The 25,283-nt window shown below is 38.3% G+C and overlaps 2 protein-coding genes and 1 long non-coding RNA gene across 3 annotated transcripts; 2 read left to right on the top strand and 1 right to left on the bottom strand.

Moving 5' to 3' along the window:
* Positions 1-125: 125 nt before the first annotated feature.
* Positions 126-16,799, bottom strand: LOC133516246 (carboxylic ester hydrolase-like). Its single transcript, XM_061849079.1, has 11 exons — positions 15,386-16,799; positions 7,265-7,428; positions 6,397-6,539; positions 5,669-5,811; positions 5,165-5,350; positions 4,502-4,698; positions 3,593-3,755; positions 1,613-1,829; positions 1,265-1,374; positions 619-769; positions 126-351 (listed from the first exon to the last, which is right to left on the bottom strand). Exons 1-11 carry the CDS (start codon positions 15,453-15,455, stop codon positions 180-182), a joined length of 1,716 nt encoding a protein of 571 aa, XP_061705063.1. The 5' UTR covers positions 15,456-16,799; the 3' UTR covers positions 126-179.
* Positions 10,918-14,106, top strand: LOC133516248 (uncharacterized). Its single transcript, XR_009799192.1, has 2 exons — positions 10,918-10,987; positions 11,876-14,106. It is a non-coding gene; the product is annotated as an uncharacterized LOC133516248 (long non-coding RNA).
* Positions 16,800-19,269: 2,470 nt separating the features above from the next.
* Positions 19,270-24,268, top strand: LOC133516244 (juvenile hormone esterase-like). Its single transcript, XM_061849077.1, has 12 exons — positions 19,270-19,489; positions 19,763-19,968; positions 20,342-20,541; positions 20,771-20,919; positions 21,039-21,181; positions 21,328-21,513; positions 21,658-21,851; positions 22,090-22,264; positions 22,460-22,676; positions 22,946-23,055; positions 23,692-23,842; positions 23,962-24,268. The coding sequence occupies exons 2-12, from the start codon at positions 19,890-19,892 to the stop codon at positions 24,131-24,133; spliced, it is 1,776 nt and encodes a 591-aa protein (XP_061705061.1). The 5' UTR covers positions 19,270-19,489; positions 19,763-19,889; the 3' UTR covers positions 24,134-24,268.
* Positions 24,269-25,283: the final 1,015 nt, after the last annotated feature.

Raw genomic sequence — 25,283 nt, 5'->3', positions numbered from 1 at the left:
TATTAGCAGGCGCTGTATGCGCAAGATAAATCGTATAAAATATTTCGCTTTATGATGCTACTTATAGTAATACCTCTGTATGTATCTATCATGTAAATAAATATTTTATGCTGATAATAAAACAGTTTTATTATCACATTAATTTAATATAATAAAACAGAATTAGCATGAGATGATGTTTAATACTGTATGGGATACAGCTCGTCCCAGACTTGCAGCTGGTTCTCGTGCAGCTTCTCGTGCACGGAGAACTGCCGGTCCACCTTCAGGTACTTCCTGTCCTCGGGCTTCATGGCGGGCCAGTGCAGCGAGGACAGCTCCGGCAACTCGCCTTTACGAGGGTTCGGGTCGCTGGGGATGGATTACTTTTAAAACAGAGACAATCGAACACAATATTTTTATTTATTTAGAGTCGAGGTATTAAATATCGATACGAACAAAGTGCCTAAAATATGTATATACGACCATATTGCCTATATATTAAGGTAGTGTGTATTTTTGACAACTCGTCCACATTTTGGTCGCCACGTAGGAAATAAGTCCAAAGTAACCGTCGTAGCCCTCAAACTTATATCTATATATCTTACTACATACTCATAGTATAGTCAATATTCTCACCCATATTTAGCGAAGGTGTACCAGATGGCGGTCATGCGCTCCACCATGAGATGGTCCTGCGGCGCGGGCGGCGGCGGCGAGCGCGCCTTTATCGGCGGGCGCAGGTAGCTCTGCGAGAACACGTAGATCGTGTCGTCGTGATGCGCCGCGCCTGCATATATCAGAAGAATCCAAGTTTTATTATAACTTCTAACGTACTGGCTAGCTGGACTGCATGGCATATCCAGATCCAAGTCAAGACCTCCATCAAAAGCAGCAATGTATCAAAAATTGGATGCGATTTTTTGCAAGGTGAGTAGAAGCCTTTTAGTGTAAGGCCTGAGTGGACGCTCGAGTTGGGCGTGCAGCGGGGCGGGGCGTGCGGCGTGCATGTTAAACAACGTGTAGGAGCGGCCTTAGTGCACGCTGCATATGAGCTCGACGCCATCGCCACGCTGCACGCGCTCCGCCGAACGCTCCTCTTCTAGCGTCCATACACTTAGAATGGTCCCAACAATTCAGGTTATACAAAAGGCATTAACGAACTTGATTTTAACAACTGAAAAATGAACTTAAAAAAAGTGCAAAATGTTTAGTCACATTAAGCAAAATAAGCATCGTATGAAAAGATCATGGAAAAAAGTGGATATTCTGCAAAAACGCTTACCCCTAGGTTTATGGGTGGTCGGATCTTGATAAAAGCTGTTGTTGCCGATGTAACTGAAGACGCTATACCAAACGGGTTGGGGAGAGTGGCGGCACATCAGGTTTGCCATTCTAGAATTTTTACAAACGGTACAAAAAGCTATTATTTGAAGACGTAAAATTGGGAAGCGTTATAAGTTATAATCAGAGTTCAATCTTTTATTAACGAGTGTGATCTAAGAAATGTCTGTAGGTATGTCAAAATATAATTTTAAAAATCCAATAACTGGTTATGATAATTAATTAAGGCTTAAGCCTTATTCGAAGTTAGAAAGAGAAAGCAATGTTGTTTATGTACGCGCACGCGCACCTATGCACATTTAGTCCAATCCAGCTGTCTCCATACAACTTCCCAAGAGCACTGCTGCTTTCCGGCGTGTCTTCTATGTGTTTGTCGCCGAGATACGCCTGTCTGAGACGGCGACTGGCCGCTGAAGAGTTTCGTTCCGGCAGCGCGAACGATACTGGTGCGATCTTCTCCCATTCAGTGTTCATACGGTCACGTCGTGTTTTATTCTTGGTTACAGCTGAAAGAAAAAAGTAGTTATTTGTTTTACAAGGGGGCAAAGTTGTTGTTTAACCCCTCGTGCTGATATTGATCCCAACAAAAACATTTTCATGTAAAATGTTGCCAAGACGAAACCATAAGTCTTCCATTTTAAAAAAGCTATCAGATCTATGAGCTCAAGCTGAGCTCTCTCTCAGAGCTAAGTTTCTAACTCTACAAGCCCTTTTATTATACAATAGTTCTTGTAGTAACGAAGTGGCCAAGCCACATTTATTGACTAAGGTAGAGAGTTTGTGAAGTTAGGGCTTGTAGAGTTAAAAGCTTGGCTCTACAAGAGATCTGATAACTTTTTTACAATGTGAGACTTATAGTTTCATCTAGGGAATATTTTACATGAAAATGTTTTAGTTGGGATTTCACTTCTTTTTGTAAGTTGTTTATGACAATTTTTCATCCCCTAATTTAAAGGGTTTGGGGTAATTTACTATTAAAAATCTTGAAATACGTATCTATGGGCATCACTTATATAATCTGCTTTTTTACTGATTCCCCATACAAACTTGAACCCCCTTTTCCCCTAATGCCCTTTTCCTCCCCTTTTTCACTCTTAGGGGGTGATTTGGGGGTTGAAAACTATTTTATATCCTTTCCCATAACAAAAACTATCTACATACCAAAATTTAACTAAATCGGTTCAGCGGTTATTGATTCCCTTTAGGAGCAAAAATATTCAAGATTTTGATATATTTTGTTTTGTTGTTTGTGTACTAATACTATCCTATATACCAAGTTTCAGCTTTCTAGGACTTCAGGAAGTACCCTAAGGGTTTGATGATCATCAATGAGTGAGTGAGTCAGTGACGAAATCGGGATTTTTTAGATATGAATTTTATATAAAATATAAGAGCTATGCAATTGAAATTGTTTATGCTTAATATGACATTACCTATATTCCGAGAATTTTGTTTATGTGGTATAATCCAATCCCAAGTTATGAGGGCTTAAAGAAATGACAAAACACTTCGAAAAAAGGTAGGTAGTGCCCTTGCGCTTCGCTCGCCTGGGCGGGGGCACTACCGTGCCCCCAGATATCCGAGCAAGGGAAAGGTTTCAATATTAAATCACGAGCGTAGCGAGTGGTTTTATGAGTGGAATCTTGAGCGTCGCGAGGGTCTCCAAGCGCCGAGGGTTAAAAAAACTTTGCTACCGAGTGAAAAAATTTCACTGCACCAACGCGAGGATAATACTATTATTATTGGGTATTGCGAGGTGATGGATGAAAGTTGATTGTGATCTGTTTTTCCTAGTATGTAATCCTATTATATAATTTCCTAGTATGTAATCCTATTATATAATCCTATTATATAATCTAAATTGTACAGTGCTTTGGTCTCGACTGTAATGCTGTATATTATTATGTTTCAAAATAAAATAAAAATAAATAAATACGTTAAATCCAAATTTATCATTCAAAACCATCATCAAAAACAACTCAAAATTTCCTTGAACTTACTTTGCCATTCTTATGGATAATTGCAACTCTCACATCAGTTTTTTGAAGAATAAAGAGAGCCTTTACGAGCTGCTGTTGTGAAAATTATTTATTCAGTTACAACAGTTCAGTTACAACTTCATATTGAGTCAGAAACTAAAGGGATTATTAGAAATTATTTCGAAATCAATCGGTCGGTTATCAGAAAGAGATTATTTGGTGTTTATCAGAAGATTTAGAAGCTTATAGCTTTATCAATATTTTTACTAAGGGTATAAAACTTAACCTACCAAATGCTTTCCAAAAGAACTCATCCTCGGTTTGGCTAATAAGCAGTGGCACGGCGTGCATGTGTCCCTGGCGCACAGCCTCATCAGGTTGCTCTGCAAGGAAACGCGGTTGCCCTACGTCAGGCTCCACGACGGCGGTCCAAAAACTAACAGCATCTGAATCCTGAAATAGTCGCATTTGAATATAAATATAATGTTTGATAACCTGAAGGTGCCGTGATTTCAGGTTCTTCTGCGGACACAGCTCGCTGAGCACTGAGCGGACGGCCGTGCGTGCCCGAAATCGCGGATATCATTGTTATTTTTACGACTTACTTACTTGGCTGGCGCGATGACCCAAAATGAGTCTTGGCCTCCAACATAAGAGCACGCCCCTTTGCTCGGTCTAGAGCGAATTCACGCCAGCTTTCGCCGACGCCGAGCTCACGGAGATCTGCCTCCACTCTATCCGCCCAACGATATTTAGGATGATCAACAGAACGGCGTCCAGTTGGTCGACCCAAGTAAGCCCTTTTGACTGCTCGATCGCCACCCATCCATTCGAGGTTGTGGGGATTGTTATTTTTAGTTAGTTTTAGCAAAAAAAGTAACTTTAATTACTTAATGACTCATACTGTAATGATGGGTTCGATCAAAGATACAATTACACATTTCAGAAGCCTCATGATAATAGCTTTTGTGCAAATTTTAATGGTGTGTTTTAAATATATCTTTGTGATTTTTTTTCTATCGCGCAAAAGTTGTTTATTTAGATTTCAAATCGATGAAGTTACTATAGAAAGGCCTCAAGATTGTTATTTATATTTTTGGAAACCGTATTATGATCTACAAAATTGCTACGATTTTTCAAAAACTCTGTTGGCTGAACTCACTGCTCTTGAGCGAGGCTTAATTTGATCTGAAACTTACACCAGTCCAGAAGCCGGTCAGAGAATTACCAATCTCCTGCCAGGTCTTCGTCTTCAGGCAGTCGACGATGGCGCGCGAGGAGTTGGTGGGGCAGTTAAGTAGGATAGCTTGCTTCTGCGCTAGGTCGAACTGGTGCGGCAGCACAGCAACTTTCCCTACGGGGGAGCCTGACATTGCGATTCCACGATGAAATAAGCCTAAAAATGGAAAAAGGCACAAAATGAAAAGTTATATATATAGGGCTAAATACAATTCACAGCAGAGTTTAACCCTTTTCCAGGCGGCACCAATCTACAAGGTTTACCCAAAAAATCCAAATATATTCCAATAAATCCAGCTTTGATGATTTATTTGAAGACACCACACATTTCCCGGATGTCCAATCTAATTCCAACCTTAAATCGGAATACTAATTCAACTGGCGCGTATGTGGTCGATAAATCGTACTTTGCCTAGAAAAGGGCTAATTCCATTCAGAAAATTTCAAATATTACATAGGTAGGTATATAGTCACTATTAACCAGATGTATTGGTGCCTAAGTCACCGGATTATAGCGACATTGCAAAGGCTTTGGCACTGTATATACCAGATACCTGCTGCACCTTTGTCTATAGTAGGTACTACTTATTTCCAGTAAAGTACTCTCACAACGTACATCATACCTTTAGACATCGGTGATATTATATGCAGTATGACGCTCCTGGATCCAGCACTGCACCCAGAGATGGTCACTTTCCCCGGATCACCGCCGAACGCAGCTATATTGCGCTGTACCCAGCGCAGCGCCGACACCTGGTCCTTGTAGCCGTTGTTACCGGGCGCTACTGCGTCGCCAGTAGCCAAGAAACCTGGAAAAGTAAGGAAATTGCGTCATAACGAGAAACATACCTGAGAATATAATTGGATTACGGTATGTCTATTGAAAAAATCGGTGCACCAAGACTCTTTGCCAACATTGCTTTAGGGTGGTCAACAGAGAAGGTTTTAAGGTTGTTTAATGTTTGGTTGTAAACTGCAGGTCAAAACGGGCACTTAAGGGCCATCCCACACTAGGGTCTTTTGAGTGGACGCCGACGCTCGGGAGACGCTAATTGGGTTGCCCTTAGTGTTGGCCACCGGTCCATACTTACTTAAATAGTTACTAAAATAAGTGCTTGTATCCTTACCGAGAGACGCAAGGCGATAGTTGAGAGTGACAAGCACCAGGTCGCGATCTAGTAGATAGTGCGGGCCGAAGAGATCGGAGCGGCCCGCGAACGAGTAGAAGCCACCCGGATGGATGAACACTACCACTGGCAACTTGCGTGAACTGTACGAATTGCAAAACACATTTTTTTTTAGTTTTTTGGGTTTGTTTGAATTTCAAGGGACTGTAATCAAAAAGTATTAGAAATTCTTATAATTTACCATTGCCATTTGTCTAACCGTGTGTTTTATGCAGGTACCTTCCTTCCTTTTACCATAATTATGATTAGTCTTTTAAGCTGCTGGATCTCTGCGAACTATACTATCCTATACTTATGGACATCCGGGTGGATAGCCCCGGTCGGCTGGAATATAATGAAGACTTTCCGTTTTCATCAATGTGTATGTATACTATCCTGTTATTCTCTGGCGTTCCTGAGGACCTATTGCGAATCACGTTCGACATGTTGCCTCCCTGTCACACTCACGTACAAATTTATAAGTGCGACAGAGAGGCAACACGTCGAACGTGGTGCGCGGTAGGCTCTCTGGGACGGTCATCATCCGTGAAGTAGTTGTCCAGTCGCGCTTGCTTCGATATGAACACCACGTTCCCCCGCACTCGCAGTACTAGTATACGAGCGTAGTTCTAGGTATAGTAGTGAGTAATTTTTGTGCTACCACTTTGTGTTGTATATGTTTTATATACCTGTTGTTATCCGGAGTGTAGATGTTGATGCGCAGACAGTCCTCGTCCATGGGGTACTTGCCGGGGCGCGCTGGCTGCGGGCATCCCGGGCCTTCCTCACTCGCGTCTACTTCAGAAGAGTATTCTTCCATATCTACCGGTGGCTAGACATTTTTTTTTTTAATTTCAAACATTTCTAGGTTTTAATCATAGTATGTACGTTTTCACGTTTAACTTAGTTCTATTTACAGTTTCTTTTTCAGTGAGCGCGATGTTTGGGCGTAAGTACGGAAATAGTACATTGTGCAAAGAGGGTAAGTAAAACTTTGGAAGCGAGGGTGGTAATTCCCAACAGCCGCAGGCTGGAAGGAATTAAAGACCCGAGTTTGCAATATTCTTACCCCCGGAGTTAGACACAATGTTTTTCATCACACTTGCGAAGAAAAAACAAAATTTTAAGCGACGTGAAAAAATATAAACTACTCCCTTAGTCTCCGTCGAATAAATTCCGTCAAATGTTTGGTTGGAAGACTTGGAAGTTGAGAGAAAAGGCAATTTTTTATTCCAATTCCACTACATGAACGTAAGGAAATGTTATTTAATATTTCATATCCTGTTCATATCACAGTCTCCCAACTCCATAACAATGTTTCTAAATTCCATCTTCAATATCTCAACTCCATAGCACTAATTATAAACTCCATCTTAGTGAATAAAATATGTGAACTAATAGACATATTTATGGGACAGAAGCAGAGAAATGATGTATAAGGATCTGTCATTCGCGTTTTCCACATATTATAGCAATATGAATAATATCTTAAATCAGGACGGACTTGAGGCTGAGAATATAGCTTTATCAGAGAATGTAGCTGCCTGCCCTGCTCACCTGGAATCGTAGCTCCCCGACAGGCGGGTGCGCGTAGCGAATGCCGCGGTAAGCCTGGAAGCGGCGCCCGAGCCGCGAGGCCATCCACGAGCCGCGAACCGCTCCCGCCGGCGTCACGGTCACGGGGCTGGGGGCCGATGGGTCGGTCACACACTCAGGCTTTGCTGAGGACATTGCAATTGCATTGCAAGAATGGTATAAAAATAAGGCACATGAATATTTTGGTATTGTACTTAGAGGCCTACCGGAGTCAACATAGTATTTAGACGAAAGCTCTGAACTAAGTACAGACAGGTTAAGAAATAAGTAAATAATATTATTTACACTTGAATAGAAAAAAAAATCACTATACAATAATATGTAGGTACATGGATAATACTGATAATTGAGATCTAAAACTGAACATATGTTCTGCGATTTCGGCGGTCTCTCCGGTTTCGCTGCCATAGACCTCGATGGCGTTACATTGCCGCTCTGCTCAGACTTCAAGTACCTCGGTTCGCTCGTGCAATGCGATGGCGATACTGACCGTGACGTGATAAACCGAATTAGCACAGGATGGATGAAATGGCGACAGGTCACGGGAACAATTTGTGACGCCCGGATGCCCCTCCGACTGAAGGGTAAAATTTATAAAGCCATCATAAGACCTGTCGTCATGTATGGATCAGAGTGTTGGGCTCTAAAAGTGACGGATGAAAAGAAATTGCACGTAGCGGAAATGAGAATGTTAAGATGGATGTGTGGTGTGACAAGAATGGATAGGATAAGGAATGAGTATATAAGAGGAAGCCTGAAAGTTGCACCCGTAATAGATAAAGTAAGAGCGAATCGCCTAGCGTGGTATGGGCATGTGATGCGGACGGATGAAAGTCATGTGACGAGAAAGGTATTACGAATGAATGTGGAGGGATGAAACGGGAGAGGAAAACCTAGGAAAAGGTGGATGGATTGTGTGAGAGATGACATGAAACGAACGCGAGTGAATGATGAGATGACGGGTGACGCCGACCCCAAATGAATGGGATAAGGGCAAGCGAATGATGATGATGGATAATACTGATTAGTTATGTGATATTCTTTGGTTATGTGTCAAACCGTGAACTGTGACGTCATACAATTTTCAAAGAGCGTTTTGGGCGCGAAATCATGGGGTAAAATATATTTTGTTAATTTAACATATTTAAAGCCGTTTTTAGGGTAAAAGTAAAATTTTAGGGCAAAGTTTGGCTAATATAGAACATATTACAAGCGTTTCAAAAAATTGGAAACAACCCTATTGTTTGAACCCCATTTAAGACCTAAGATCTGTTTTTGCAATCACAATATTTAGCCCTAATCATTTTTTCTCCGTTCATTTTAGTAAATTTGTATCTCATAGTACTCGTGTACTAATTATGGATCTACTGATGATGTCTGTTTTATTGATATCCGCTGAATCATTTATCCGGCCAGTATCCTAAGCTACAGGGTCTTCTGAATCATCAGTACTTAAACCCATAACATAACCCTACCCCAGTCGAGTAAAATGTTGGTATTGGTGTAGATCATGTAAGTACGGTCGCGGAAAATGATTCTTTAGCAACTTGCGGTTCAAGTAAATTTGGCTGTACATATTTATGGTAAGAGCTGTCCATTGTAACGTGACACGTTAACTGCTAAAGAATCAATTTCCTCGACTGTACAAATGTATAGTCAAAAGTGGAATTCATATTCCTCCAAGTTTCCTATTCAGATAATGTCCCCTGGAAGTGTATAAGCCCTAAACCTAGATTCAGCAAGTATTTTCTATAACAAGATGTATTTTTTCGCAAAGATATCTAGGACTTTTTTGTGTAGAATTTAATAAGCTTTGATGTTGTCTTACACCATATTTTCCTAGATAATTTCTCCAAGATGGCTGAGATTCCTCGAGGTTCTCAAATGTCAAATGGTGGGGACATGAAAAAGGAGCCTTTAATTTACATACATACCAAACTTCAGGACTGTCTCAGAGATTTCGAGGTTTGTTATATTCCGATTGTGCTATTGGGTCATGTTTGCCATAAGCCAAACGGTCACACTTAGAAAACAAGATCCTCACTTTCCCTAGTAAGTATGTACAGTCAAAGTCAACAAATTTGATTCCTAGGCCACTATAGAACCATGCCATAATGACTTCTACGACAGTGCTTATTGAGTGATGCGTGTCAAGTATCTAGTAGTTAAAGCGTCAAGGTTCTATAGTGGCCTAGGATTCAAATTGGTTGACTGTACATTTTTGAAGTCAGTGTTTTCGTACACAAGTATAAATTATTTGTGGACAAGAATACATTATAAGTTTGCATCAACCATCTGTTAAACTGGCACTTTCCTCAAGAAACTTGTACCTATGTTATGTGTATTCGTAAGTTTTTAAAATAAATTACTTGTAATTTTTAAAAACAATAATTTAATAGTTATTTGTTTTACAAGGGGGCAAAGTTGTTGTTTAACCGCTCGTGCTAATATTGATACCCGAGCAAGCGAAAGATTCCAAAATTAAACCACGAGCGTAGCGAGTGGTTCGAGAAGTGGAATCTTGAGCGTTGCGAGGGTTTCAAGGCACGAGGGTTAAACAAACTTTGCCTCCGACTGAAACACAACATTTTTCACCACTTCAACGCGAGGAAAATACTAACCAAAACCACCAAAAATAAAACCAAATCAAATCCAAATGAACTTAATTAAAAGTTTATCATCCAAAATCATAATTTAAAAGTCAATTCTACCAGCTAACATAAGGAAACGACTTAAAATTTGCATCTGATGCAAAACTTTGCCCCACATGTGGATAAAATACAACTTTCTCATTAGTTTTTTGAACATTCAAGAGGGCCTTTACCAGTTGGTGTGGTGAAAATATATTTAAAGGATAAGTCCATGCTTGGCTATTAGAGATGCTTTGTTAGTACAGCTGTAGAGTCTTGTTGAATCCATGTATGGTACCTACACTAGGTACGATACAACTGCGAAAAGTAGGAAATTCGCAACGAAAATTGAAATCGACACCAATTGGGAATGACCTATTCGCACGTATATCGTACAACGTTTTTCAACACGCTTGCTCGTAACGTGGAAATTATTGAAAGGCTTTCAGGCTCATAATCATATTAATCACGCGTGCTTTTTCATTATATTTAAACACTTGTACAGTAATCTCAATGTAATCTCACTGACTCAAGAAGGTAACTGAGGAAGAAGACACCGCGGAAGCAGAGACCCCACTGCTACCAGCACCCACGGCGCGGCCCTTCTCGCCAGTGTCGCCCACTAGCCCAACCGACTCCACACACAGGGACTGTCAGCAATGCTATTTGCGTAGCACCCTTGCATACAAATTTCTATGAAGGGGGCGGGTATCTTTTCTCTGCAGTTAACTGTACATATTCGACCTGTACCTCCTTTTTTAAACATACTAGTCATCATTAAAAACATCTGGCGAAATGCGAAAACAACGAAACCTTGAAGCTTACCTATTGTGTGATTATACACATAGGTATTACCTACTTGTATTATTTACCGAATCGACAAAACACATTTATATTATGAGGATAAAAGTTTCCTAATTGATATATAATCGGACCAAGCTAACTCTGCAGCGATTTTTGATAACACAGTGTAAATATTTTAAACGTAATGATATGTTTAGTCCGCGGTAGATCTCGAAAGAAATCCAGTTTCATTAGTGAAATCGTTAAGGAGGTGAGTAAGATTTATTGCCCATAACTTTTAAATGTTTTGCTTTATCGAAAATGTTAGTTGTTTATGAAATTAGGATAGACATTCACAACTTTTTAATAATTTCATTAGAAGGGTGAGGTTATATTAAAATGTCAAGACACGCCTGTCTGTGGAGACCGGTCTGTTTAAGCTTACACGGGGTACAGGTTATGTTAAAGTATGTAACTTTACTTTTGAGTGACATTAACGTGAGACACTTCATTCGGTTCTTGTCTGTTTTAATTTTTTTGTCTTTTAATTATTTATATAAGAATTCAAGCCTTGGCGACCCTCTACATCTCTAAGGATAATTTAATATATATTTTTATATTTTATCTCTGACACTTAGAGACTTATACATCTCTAAAGAATTTTAGTATTTTATGGTTTTATTTTTTTATCATAGTTTTTTTTGTGTAATTTGACATTTAGAGACAGTATACATCTCTAATAAAGTATTTATTATTTCATAGATTCGATATTTGTAATTGATTTTTTTTTTTAATTTATTGTTTGTAAAAATGGACATGTAAAAGTGCCCCTGTGGCCTATTTGCTGAATAAATGTTTGATATTTGATATTTGATATTTGTCGGTAATTGGAGATATTTTTTTTCCGTTTTCTAATCTTCGACAAATGTCGAAACATTTTTTTATTTTATTTTGTGCACTCTATTATATTATTTATCTAAGCTTGTTCAGCACTCTAAATATATAAGCCTTTTATTCAAATATTCAAATTGCTTCCAATGATCGACAGCCGTGTCGATGATTGGATATCCCATAAGTTCCAATGACCGACAGCGGTGTGTCGATGATTGGATATTCTATATGCTAGCCTACATGTCCCAGTAACCGACATTATTTGCAGGTTGCAGGCATGGCGCCTAAAAAAATTACACGCCTCTTCAAATGGCCCAGGTGGTAGAAGCAGTCAGAAAAGGTGAGAAAACTGCAACTGCTGCAAAGAAGTTTGGTGTACCCAGAATTACATTACATGATAAGATTTCCGGTAAGACTCCAGTTGAATGTTCCATGGGCCCTAAAACATATTTGTCAACGGAAGAGGAGGTTATTTTAGAAAAATGGGTACTTGAAATGGCTGAAAAACACATTCCCGTTACTAGAGATGAGCTCCTCGATAGCGTACAACGTATCATAATTTATCAGGATAAAACAACCCCATTTACTGACAATAGACCGGGCAAGAAATGGTACAACCTTTTTCTAAACAGACATCCTATATTGTCTGAGAGAACGGCACAAAATTTAACGACAGCTCGAGATGCTGTTACAGAAGAGCATATAAGGCGGTGTTTTGAAGAAGTTGAATCTTATCTACGCGAAAATGATCTCAAAGATGTATTAGAACAGCCGGCAATAATATTCAACACAGACGAAAGTGCCTTTTTTTGTCGCCTAAGGCTGGTAAAGTTCTTGCAAAAAAAGGAGACAAACATATCTACCAATCCTCCGGAAACGAAAAAGATAATTTGACAGTACTAATTACTGGAAATGCCTAGTGGACAAGAATCAAAAGAAACAACAAATAACACCTCAATTATTGATAAGCCGAGTTGTTCTAACATAACTGATTCAGTTACAATACCTTCGACATCTTGCTCTTCAACTTCAGCTACGGCACTTCCAACCAATTAGTAAATCCACTTCAGACAGCTGCCAATGCCTGCACTTCAACATTTACCCTCAATGAGAATTCTGTAGTAGAAATAATATCTTCAAAAGAGACGATCACACTTGAATCCAAAGAAAAGTCTAATGAAGCTTTGATAATTAATCAATAATTAAGTTCATCGAAGCAAGCAAGAGGTTTACTTCAGATATCTTCAACTTCTTCAATGTGTGTTCTTCAAAGTGCTGCAGAAAAAACACCTTTAAAAGAGATGATAAGCACTAATACATCAAAAACTGTTGCAAATAAAGTGGGAAATACACATATTCCATCGCCATTTAAACGAAATTTATTTTGGCCCGGAGAAGATGAAGATTAAGAGAAAAAATTCCTTCTGCCATCACAAGTAAAACATGGAGGGATTATCACGAAGTGAAAGAGAACCAAAAAAGAGAAGCAGCAAAACTAAAAGAAATTAAAGCCCAAGAAAGAGTAGTGAAAAGACAGTTAAAACAGAGAGAAATGGAAAACAAAAAGCAAAATAGAATAAAAGATAAAGAACATAAGAAGAAAAAACGAAATACAACACCAAAACCGAAACCAAATGATACATCGCCGGACAATACAGACACCGAGGTAAACTATGCAGAAAGTGAAGATAGCTACAACATGGAAATCGAACAAGAACTAACAGACGAAGATATACCATTGAGCAAATATCCTAAGCTAGCAAAAACATATTCTAGTGGAGATTATGTTATAATCCAATACGAAGGAGAATTTTTCCCAGGCGAAATTAAAAATGTTGATAATAACAAATTTGAAATTAACCATGACCTTTTCTGTGGGTAACACGTTCAAATGGCCGGAAAAAGAAGATAAAATCTGGTACCAAAAGTCTGACATAGTCAAAGCAATTTCAAAACCAACGCTATGCAATAAAAGAGGTTTTTATACGATACCAGAAATGAAAGAATGTAAGGTATTAAGTATTTAATTTAATGTTCTTCAGAAAACATTTAACTTTCTTTGTTTTATAGATTTTTAAGCCAAACAACTATTAATTAAGTGGTAGACTAAAACGAGTCTGTGATCAAAACTTGCCATAAATTTATTATTAAATAATAAATAGGTACCTACTTAATAATATTGTAATTCCAAGTGGAAATATCATAAGAAGTATGTTAATTTTATATGCCACTGAGAAGATCTCATTAAGTTTTGTTGATTAGTATTAAGCAAGTAGATGAAACTTAGTATTAGTAACCTACTTAAGTAACAAAAATGTGATTAAAAGTTGACATAATAAATAAGAAAAAACTATTTTATAATATAGAGGATTAAAAAAATTAAAACATTAACACCATAGCGTTAAAATTATTAGTTACTTAAGTACTACAATTACCAAAGCATTACATGCCAACATGTCCTTGTTTTTATTTAGCGAATTAAAATGATTAAAAGACTGAGTAAGACTTTTATTTGGGAATGGTGTTCGAAGTTAGGTCGATATTTGGATGACGATAAATAGAATATGTTGATTACTAGATCACGATTATTGGAACATGTCGATTACTGGGTGTCGATATATAGAATATTGCAGTCGATAACTAGGCTAAAAATAGCCTAAATCTATCTCGTCTTATTTCCTAAGTTATTAGTATTACACTTCTTTTTACTGTAAAATAATATAGAATGAAGCCTAAAATTTCACTCAGTGCATTAAAGAACCATGTATCATCATAAAGAAACCAGATATTTAAAAAAATGCTCGAATCTCTACGTTAAAGTGTCGATAATTGGGTGTTTTACCAACTCAAATTTTTTTCAGAGCAAAAAAAAACTCCGTACATTTATAAATATAGTAATATAAGGACAATGTTTTTTTTTAAGTTCACGATGGTAATAAATCGTAGGTAAGTAGTTCGTTAAATACCGGCAGTGTACACAGCGCTGGTGGCCTAGCGATAAGAGCGTGCGACTTGCAATCCGGAGGTCGCGGGTTCAAACCCCGGCTCGTACCAATGAGTTTTTCGGAACTTATGTACGAAATATCATTTTATATTTACCAGTCGCTTTTCGGTGAAGGCAAACATCGTGAGGATACCGGACTAATCCCAACGAGGTCTAGTTTACCGACTGGGTTGGAAGGTCAAATGGCAGTCGCTTTCGTAAAAACTAGTGCCTACGCCAAATCTTCGGATTAGTTGTCAAGCGGACCCAGGCTTCCATGAGCCGTGGCAACAATGCCGGGACAATGCGAGGAAGAAGGAGTGTACAAATATATTATACAACCGTCCACAGGTAGGTACAGAAATAGCCCCTACATATTTATTAATATATTGATTTATCTACCTAGTGCCGCTAATAATTATTTAATTTATTTTACAGTACATATGGTGCTACTTTAACGCACTAGTGCGAAAATTTGCATATTACGTTACTGTCGAACATTTAGAGGGCCATATGTACTGTAAAACGTTGTACGATACATGTGCGAATAGGTATCGTAATGTACTATTGTAATGTTAAATTTGTTATTTAAGTACTTAATGTATTTTTAGTCATTTTATTTTTATATTTGAATTGTATTTTGTAATGTGTCATATGGGTTGGTATACCTGAAATAAAATATATTTTATTTTTTATTTATTAAGTGTCCCGAATTTTAATACTGAATCCGGAATTTTGTATGTGGCTTTGATTTCGTGAAATTTCATAAGAAAATTGGTAACATAGGTAATTAACCTGGGTGATGGAGGTGGTTGGCCAGCGCACCCGACGCTGCAGCACACAGCACCAGCATTAACTTCATCATCCTGCTCCCTCACGTATTACCAGACTATCTACTACTACTACTAATTTAGTTTATTATTATTACCAAACTATCTGCTACTACTAGTAATTTAGTTTAGGTACTCGTTTCTTTAAACGGTGTCGCTCACTCGGCTGCGTGAACCTGACTGGTCGTAAGCGATGCGAACATTATCGTGGTGACTACAATAATACATTCAAATCACATCCACTTTACTGTGTGCTACTCTGCAGCGGCGCCACCACAAAGAAAATTATTGAAATATATGATGAAATGATGTACCTAAAACGTACGTCATGTACCTATAATGTTTATGGCTGTACCTGTACTAGGAAGCGAAATAATGCGCATTTTAAGTGGCGCCGCTGGGGAGCATACTCTGTAGCGGCGCCATTTAGTACACATAGATAGAAGTGATATTAGCTATTGTTTTCTTATGGAAATTGATGTACTACAGCTGTTTATTACATACGTCTTGAAAATACTTACTTACTTACTTACTCCTCTGGCGCAGCGACCCAAAGTGTGTCTTGGCTTCCAACACTACTGCTCGCCACGAAAACGTCTTGAAAATAATCATTAAAATCATTATTTACTTCCATTAGTGATTTTATTTACTTCCATTCATTCCGCGTTCCGTGAGAGTCAGGATGGCGGGTGGATCTGAGCGAATTTTAACGAAATATTAATAAACATATAGTACCTTCTGTGTACCTCAGCGTACCTTTAACAGTAACCAGTGTACCTCTCCCTAAAACGAGATATTTAACCAAAAAAGGTCCACCTGCCATTCTGACGTCAGGATTTGCTTTATTTCACACATAATGTATGTGGTTATACTGTACCTCTAGTGTACCTTCAATAGAAACCAGTGTACTTCTTCCTAAAGTGGGTTATTTTAATAAAACTTTTTAACAAAAAAAAAACCGTCTTCAAATAAAAATTACCAAAAGCGCCATACATGTACCTATAACATTTGAAGAGTTCCCTCGATTTCTCCAAGATCCCATCATTAGACCCCGACTTGGTGCCAACGGGACCATCTCGGGGTTATACCCGTTCGATTAAAAAAAAATTTGAAAATCGGTTCACGATTCTCGGAGATATCCAGTAACATACATACAAAAAAAAACAGTCGAATCATCATCATCATCATCATTTTTATTCAATAACAATATTACATTGTGTTTGAAAAATCTTAAATCTAGGCACATGCATACAAAAAAATATATCAAAATAAACATCATAAAAATAAATATTAAAACTAATTCAAATAAATCGCCCGCTCAAATAGATAACCCAAAAATAAAAATAAAACATGAATAGTAATTAAAAAAATTGTCAGTAAAAAATAAAAATAAAAATTAATCAAATAATATCATTTAAAAATTAAGAGAAAAAAAAAATAGTAACATGTCAGAATAAGAAAATAAATTATAAATTAAGAGAAAAAATTTCACTTAGTAAAAAGGTATTAAGCAAAATAAATAAAATAAAAAAGTGAACAAGTAAAAAGACAAGAAAAATTAAATATTATTATGTAAACATTTCCAAAAAGGCGCAAAAATACAAACAAACAGTAATCAACTATTGAAATCGAAATGTCAGCAATTAAAAAAATAAATAAAAATTTAATTCCCTAAGTCATGATAAAAGACTTCTTCAATAGTATAAAAACATTTTTGAAGTAAAAACGCACGTAGCTTGGTTTTAAAGGTATCGGGGTCAGAAATAGATTTGAGCTCAACCGGTAATTTATTAAAAACTTTAACAGCTTGATAGCGAGCACAATATTCTGCCAATTTAATCTTAGGAGTAAAACAGTGGTTTAGGTTCTTTGTCCTTGTTGCCAATCTACGCACCCTAGTGTCCTCTGTTTCACTTATTGTCAGAGATTTGACTAAATCTGTACAAAGTATTAAAATGTATAGACTTGACACAGTAAGAATTTCTAGTTTTTTAAAAAAATCTTTACAGGACACCCACTGGGGTTCCCGCACCATTATTCTAATTAAGAACCTCCTCCTTTCTCGGTTAAAAATAATATCCACTAAGGTGGACCTTTTATTGGGCGTAACTTATTTCGGGAAGAGATGCAGCTATTTTTGTCAAAGGTACACTGAGGAACACTAGAGGTACTTACAATACGAGTATGTTTATAAATATTCCGTTGAAATTCGCCGAGGTCCACCCGCCAACCTGACGTCAGGACGGCGGATGGACCTATTAAATCTTGCTTTATATCACGCAAAATGTATGTAGTTATACTGTACCTCTAGTGTACCTCAGTGTACCTTTAATTAAAATTGCTGTACCTGTTCTTCTTTAATGATTTTCAATACGTACGTAATAAACAGTAACAGTAAACAGTATAAAATAGTAATTCCTCTGGAGTTGAAGGTGTACATAGGCTACTGAGACTGCTTACCATCAGACCGGCCGTATGCTTGTTTGCCACCGACGTAGTATATAAGGCTTGTGTTGAGGATACTTAGACAACGATAGGTATATTATATAATATATAAATATTTTATAAATATTTATTTATAGAAAACACCCATGACTCAGGAACAAATATCTGAAATATCCGTGCTCATCACACAAATAAATGCCCTCACCTATATGATATGACCATCAGCTTCATAGGCAGGGTCACTACCCACTAGGCAAAACCGGTCGCCAAGAGATAGGTAACAATAAAGTGACCACTTCACGGAAACTCCATAATGCCCATAGGCCATCTCTAAGTAGGTATATTACAAATGAGAGTAAATAAATAAGTGTATTAGCGTACAAATAACAAAGCCTAGTCAGTAATAATTTGATAGCCTCCGACCACGCTAAGTACTTGATTTTTAAAACTTGGCGGATGACTTAGCTCTTAGCTTGCATGGACACCGTAGTATTTTTAAAACTTGGCGGATGACTTAGCTCTTAGCTTGCATGGACACCGTAGTATTTTTAAATCTTGGCGGATGACTTAGCTCTTAGCTTGCATGGACACCGTAGTATTTTTAAAACTTGGCGGATGACTTAGCTCTTAGCTTGCATGGACACCGTAGTATTTTTAAAACTTGGCGGATGACTTAGCTCTTAATTTGCATTGACACCGTACTATTTTTAATAACCGGCAGAGTACCTACCCAGCTTCTCTGAGCACCTGCTCAGAGTTAAATGATTCCTGTCTTGGTAAAATCTAGAGAATTTGATTCATTAAAAAAAAAAAAGAATTTAAAGGATACCCAATTCCATGTGTAATTAGCATAATATTACTCTCAGAATGTTGTGGTCATATGATTTGTTTAATTAGTCGTAAAGTTTAACGTTACAAATGTAACGTGATATGGTTATAATAGAGTAAATGTGCGTGAGTGTGCATTCAAGTTGTTCCATATTATACATACTTACACTTACCTATTATGGTATCGGGGGATCCCCTTGCTCAAAGCATCGTTTTCCTGCTATGAGTTAACACAACAACAAACCAGCCCGTTGGTATCTTGAGTTGGTTCGTAGTAGTACAATACAAGTAGGTAAACGACTTGGATGAAATTGTGCGGCTCTATACGAGTATTCTTTTATAGGTAGCGTGTTTATGCCTATAGTCAGTTCTGTGATATGCCGCATTTTAGAAATTTCTTCACAATTGTTTGCTACTTTGCCGCAGTACATCTGGAGACCTAGCCAAGATGACAATCGTTCGCAGATAAACGAAACGAAATGAAGTGTGATAGAGAGACAATAGCGTTTCGTTTCCTTTTCTGCAAACGATTGTCATCTTGGTTAGACCCCCAGTACACCTGACGCCTGGCCGCTACGTGTACATATATAACAGATGTCGAATATTTAGGCAGAGAAATATCTTATTTTATAGGCAAGACACACCTGAGTGTCTTTGAACCTTGAGGTTATCGGGTTGTTAACCTACTGATAGTGTTTTTACATCATAATATATCTTTGTTATCAGACTCACGCCAGCAACTGGTTCTCAATAACAAAAACAGGAAAATATTGTGGAAAAATATTCATTTAAACAGGTACCGTGTTTTTCACCTTGTTATTTATCACCATTATGCTATACGAATATATAGACATAAATATCTAAGTACGTCCTTTGTACAGCTTGCACATACGAATTCAATATAGATAGGTATGTAAAGGTATCGTCTCGCTCTTGTCTTTCGTTTTAGACTAATGTATTCCATCCTATTGTTTCTGTAATTTTTTGAACCTTTAAGTTTAAAGGGTACCTAACTTAAACTACTTACAGAATTACTGACATTCTTACATTTATTTCTCACAAATCTCAGAGCCCTATAAAGTGAACGTACAGTCATCGAGTCCAGTCAAGTCAACGCCACTGAGCGAGAACCACACAGGGGACAAACAAACATCAATTAACTGCAATACATAAGTAGTTTGAAGATTTACTGAAGCATGATCAAGTTTCTGCTGCTTTCGGCTGTCGCGGCGTGTGCGTTAGCCGCACAGCAGCGCCACAGCCATGAAGATACTGGTAATTATGATTTAGATGTGGTGTATATACACACACAGTACAACTTATAATATTATTGGAGTCTGTGATTGGGCATCTTTGAATTAGGCAGTTGTTAAATTGCATTATTTGCATTAACCGGAAGATAATTCAAATTATCGCATTTAAGGTAACTTATTGACTTTGGAAGATGCAAGATTATTTACAAACCTACTGTAGATGTAAATGAAGACTAAAAAAGTACATAGATATCTTGTTAAGAATACTGTACGCCTTATATTATTTTTATAATGGACAACCAATTTAGAAAATCTTTATTAAATATGGTATTCAGAAAAGACAATAAATAAATAAAAATTGTTAAAACCACTATAACAGTATTTTGCATTTTCAGGCCCTACGATTACCAAATCCACAACGCCTGAGACCTGCCCTAAGCCCGCAAATGCAGTGCCGTCGGCCTCCGACCCCGTTACCGTTACGGCGGCGGGCGTGATCCGCGGCTCGTGGATGGACTCGCGGCTCGGGCGCCGCTTCCAGGCCTACCGCGGCATCCGTTACGCGCAACCACCCGTAGGAGAGCTACGATTCCAGGTTTATTCTGCTCTACATTGTTTACTAATACAGGGACAAGACGAATCGCTCTTCTCTAAAAACTTTCAAGTTAATAAGTTTTGGGTCACCTCAGTGTGGAAAGCAGGGTTCGTTCGGCAATCACGATATCTATCACCGTTTGCCGTGTTACCGTTGATGGTGGTCGTAAGGCGGTGGTTAGCTCACTACACATTAAACATTTTATTAATTCAGGATACGATATTTTCAGCCTCCAGTTGACATGGAGAAGTACACATCTGAGGTGGACGCGAGCAAGGAGGGCCCGGGCTGCCCGGAGCCCGTCGGCGTCGATTCTGGCGAGTATTTCGTCGACGAAGACTGTCTCCGAATCAATGTATATACTCCAGATAATAACAGGTAACTTTTTTTGTAAAAACAAACGGCTCAAATTTGGTACCTATACTTACGTAACATCTTTTATTATGAATGTTTACAAAATTCCTGGTAAACCTGATATGATGTATTTATCTGTCTAGCTCGCGTAAGCTGCCGGTGATTGTATTCATTCACCCTGGCGGTTACTACTCGTTTTCAGGTCGCTCTGACCTCTTCGGTCCCCACTACCTGCTGGACAGAGATCTAGTACTCGTTGTGATCAACTACAGACTGGCATCACTTGGTAAATATTTATGTATTTTTCTGCCATCCTTTCTAATGCGTGTCCTACTTACAGTATCTCCTATTAGCATTTATTTTTAGGTATACTTTTCTGTTTAGTTAGACTTTCCGCTTCCATCGATTCATAGCTTACATTTCTTTTCCCAGGTTTTCTGAGCACTGGTGATTCTGTTGCACCTGGTAACAACGGCTTTAAGGACCAGGTGTCAGCACTGCGCTGGTTGCAGCGCAACGTAGCGGCGTTTGGCGGCGACCCGGGCAAAGTTACCATCACGGGGTGCAGTGCTGGCTCATCTAGCGTGGTTTTACATATGATTTCGCCCATGTCTAAAGGTCAGTTCGAGTCAGTACACAACAATATTACTCAATATTGGCGTAAATAAAGCCATAGTTTTGTAATTCCCTTAGCATCGGTTTCAGTTTCAAGTATCTATTTTATCTAGTTGAACGAAATAAATATTTATGGTTGTATTACAGACCTCTTTCATCGAGGAATTGCGATGTCCTGGTCGCCCATGGGCAAGGAACCCCTGCCGTCGCACCAGTTAGACCTGGCACAGAAGCAGGCGCGTTTCCTAAACTGCCCCACCAACTCGTCACGCGCCATCGTTGATTGTCTGAAAACCAAAACATGGCAGGAACTCGGCAACTCACTTGAGACTTTCTGGGATGTGAGTATAATATTTACAGTTTAATTTGAGGTGGAGGAACGAGATAAAATTAACACAGCTCGATACCATAACAACAATGTGGGGTACTAGCATCAGGTAATAGCCGAGAAAATATTCTTACTTACGCGCTTAATTAATTACTTACGAGGTTAAACCCTTGAGTACTTTTTTACTATTTTTTTATATCGGAGGAATTCAGTTGCTACCTTCTTTACAATTTCGATTTATTCTGAATTAGAAATTCGGCTTTGGCTACGATCCCATCAGCTTCTGGACTCCAGTGGTTGAGCCGGATGTGGGGCAGTCGCGTTTCTTGTCCGTGCAGCCCGACGAAGCCGTGCGGACAGGCCACTTCAACGCTGTGCCGCTGCTCATCAGCCAGACGGAGGACGAGTTCTTCTGGAAGGCGTTTTGTAAGTTTTTATACACAAAGTGAGGACTTACCTCTTACGTATTACGTATACGCACGTATTCCGATAGGAAAAAAAAAGTTTCTTAGCAGCTAATTCCAAATACTGTCTGCTAATGTCCTTAGGTAACTGTGTGAGGTGTGCAATAAAGAGTACTATTTTGTATTTTATTGTGTTTACCATACGTTTATCATCCAGCTGTGACCAGAAACAAGACTTTACGAGAACGTATGAACACTGAGTGGGAAAAAGTGGCACCCCTTTCATTCAACTTGCCTGAGAAGAACTCTGCGGCGGCCAGCCGTCGGCTTAAGGAGGTTTACCTGGGCGGCAAGCCGGTTGAAGACACACCTGAGAGCAACAAGGCACTTGGGAAGTTGTATGGAGATAGCTGGATTGGGCTTAATGCTCACAGGTAATTAGTTTACTTACTTCTGTGTCATCAAAAACGCAGATGGCATGCAGTTAGAAAGAAAAAATGCTTCTGCCTTGAAAATTACAATTTATTATGCATTCTGCTTGTGGTTTCAACAATTTCTTACGCCAATTTTAATTAAGTAGGTAAACTCAGACAACGAAATAAAAGAAGCTAAATCTCAAGAACATGAATGTTTGATTGTTGGTTTCTAAAATAAATACTACTACTACTACTACTATAGTACTTAAGTAGTTTTTTCATTGCAGGTTAGCGAATCTTATGTGCCGTCACTCCCCGCAACCGGTGTGGTACAGTGTTTTCAGCTACATCGGCAACAACAGCTTCTACGAGGATCCAGTTACCGGCAAGCCTGCGGGTAAGCTGCTATACGTAACACTAGCTTAAAACAAGCGTCGAACGTTCTGAGTGATTAATTTCATATTTATTGTTATTTCTTGAACTGTACCCCTAGTGTAAATTTGATCGACATCATAACGTGACGAACGCGTTTGCGTTAAGTCTCATTTTGTATAGGATTTTGAGTTTCCAAAACGTCCCGCTTGGCGCGCTCATTCTAAATCTAATACAAAATGAGACTAAACGCAAACGCGTACGTCACGTTTCGAAATCGAATTTATTTACACTAGGGGTACAGAACTGAAACAGTTACTCTACCAAAAACAAGTACCTACCTCACTAGAGAAAATATTGTCAAAGTGCCCTAATGTAGTTAGAATAATATTAATTATTCGCTAACAAAACTACAAATAGCTTAGAAACAAAGTAAAAGTGGAAAAATTCACTGTCCTGGGTGGGACTAGAGGCCACGACTACTGAATCGCTAGCCCCGTGCTCTGCCATCTGAGCTACCAAGACAGTACCCAATACAGCGAATATTTCCACTATCTTCCTCTTTATCGTTGTTACGTAACCTATTTACTCATTACCATTTTTGCTAAGCTGGTTTTGTTGCATTTTTGCAACAGAAGCATTAAAAAAATGTTAATTACAGGCGCGGCACATCACGATGACTTGATTTACCTGTTCTCCATGAGTTACTTCCGAACTCCGATCAAGGCGCGCTCGCCGCCGCCGCCCGCGCCACAGGATCATGTCATAGTAGAACGGATGACCGCCATCTGGTACACCTTCGCCAAGCACGGGTGAGCACCTAAATTGTGTGGTGTCTCTAGGAGTGCCATTGGAGGGTTTACTTTTGCTATAATCACATGCTTTAAAGACATTTGTCCCTATACAAAAACGTTTTTTTTTTATTCCTTAGCAATCCAAACCCTCGGAAAGGGGAATTATCGGAGCTGTCCTCGCTGCACTGGCCTACCATGAAGCCCGAAGACAGAAAGTACCTGAAAGTAGACAGGCAGTTCTCCGTGCACGAGAAACTGCATGAAAAACAGTTGCAAGTATGGAACGAACTCTATCCCATGCAGTTTTGATCTCACAATTAGGAAAAACATTATAATATTTATGTGTAAATAAGCGACAATTACTTAATTTGTCAATCACATGGTATAAATTAAATAACGCTATGTAATCTTACTGATAATAAAATAATTATTACATTTATTAAATTTTGTTATTTTATAAAATATATGAATGAATTAAAAACCGAAGTATGTAGGATGTCATACTTAGGTACCTATAGTTAAGTATATTTGTCTGTGTCATATTTGTCTATGTTAATTTTATAAAACTGAGTCTGTTGGTAAAAAAATAGCTTAGACAAATCCTGATTTTTTTATCTATTTTTAAACGACTTCAAGATTTCAAAAGAGGAGGTCATCAATTTTATTTAATTAATTAATTATTACGAATGAAGACTCGTAGGGTGTTTTGGAACAATGCGGTCTGAATTATTTCGGGGGTCTATTATTAACCGTTAATATACCTACCGATGAATTACGTGTGAACTTTTTTTGTCTCTTTCTTTTTGCTAATGATGTGAAAGGGACAAAAACAATAGAATCCAAATACTTCGAACTTGTATTAGGCTCCGCACGTTGAAATGACATTCGAATATAAAGGTCACTTGAATGTTATTTTGACTCACTCGTTTTTAAGCAGCAAATTACCCTTGTTCGAGCTGCTGACGTGAAAAAAATATTGTTTCTTTAACTTAGAATCGTAATCACATAATTTTGCCCAGCTAAATGCCAAATTCAAGCTTGCTAGGTCATCTGGAGGTGGACTAGGTTTTTGATGCCAGGTCAGTCGGCCAGTCAGTGAGAAAAATCCAGATTTTGGAATGTTCTTATCTTAATAACCGGTTGAGCTATTGGGGTTCTACTAACTAGAACCTAAGGGTCTTAATAAAAGAACCAAATTTCTCATGTTATTGTTTAGTCGATCTTGAGTAGGGGTATACCTATCTTGCACTCTATTTAAATAGGCGAAAGTGGCGTTAGTTTGTAAAAATATCAACGATTGAAATGTTGTAATCACCGTTCATATCTATTTTACGTTAAATGCTGTACGTGCAATCTTATTTTTAGTACCTACTAGGTACAGTAGAATTCATTTATAACGACGTCGCTTATAACGACTAACCGTTTTTAGCGTCGATATTATTTACTCAAGTTCGGTCCA

This window comes from Cydia pomonella, chromosome 3 (genome assembly GCF_033807575.1).
Source record: "Cydia pomonella isolate Wapato2018A chromosome 3, ilCydPomo1, whole genome shotgun sequence".
NCBI lineage: Eukaryota > Metazoa > Arthropoda > Insecta > Lepidoptera > Tortricidae > Cydia > Cydia pomonella.
The sequence above is the reverse complement of the archived record's forward strand: the minus strand, read 5'-3'. Positions and strand labels throughout refer to the sequence as shown.

Excerpts from the sequence above, each read along its gene's own strand:
- LOC133516246 (XM_061849079.1), bottom strand. The coding sequence starts at position 15,455 with ATGATGAAGTTAATGCTGGTGCTGTGTGCTGCAGCGTCGGGTGCGCTG. Across the intron at positions 6,540-7,264 it reads TCGGGGAGCTACGATTCCAG|CCACCGGTAGATATGGAAGA; the intron begins GTGAGCAGGGCA and ends AAAAATGTCTAG. Across the intron at positions 5,351-5,668 it reads CTATCGCCTTGCGTCTCTCG|GTTTCTTGGCTACTGGCGAC; the intron begins GTAAGGATACAA and ends TTACTTTTCCAG.
- LOC133516244 (XM_061849077.1), top strand. The coding sequence starts at position 19,890 with ATGATCAAGTTTCTGCTGCTTTCGGCTGTCGCGGCGTGTGCGTTAGCC. Across the intron at positions 20,542-20,770 it reads TAGGAGAGCTACGATTCCAG|CCTCCAGTTGACATGGAGAA; the intron begins GTTTATTCTGCT and ends CGATATTTTCAG. Across the intron at positions 23,843-23,961 it reads TACACCTTCGCCAAGCACGG|CAATCCAAACCCTCGGAAAG; the intron begins GTGAGCACCTAA and ends TTTATTCCTTAG.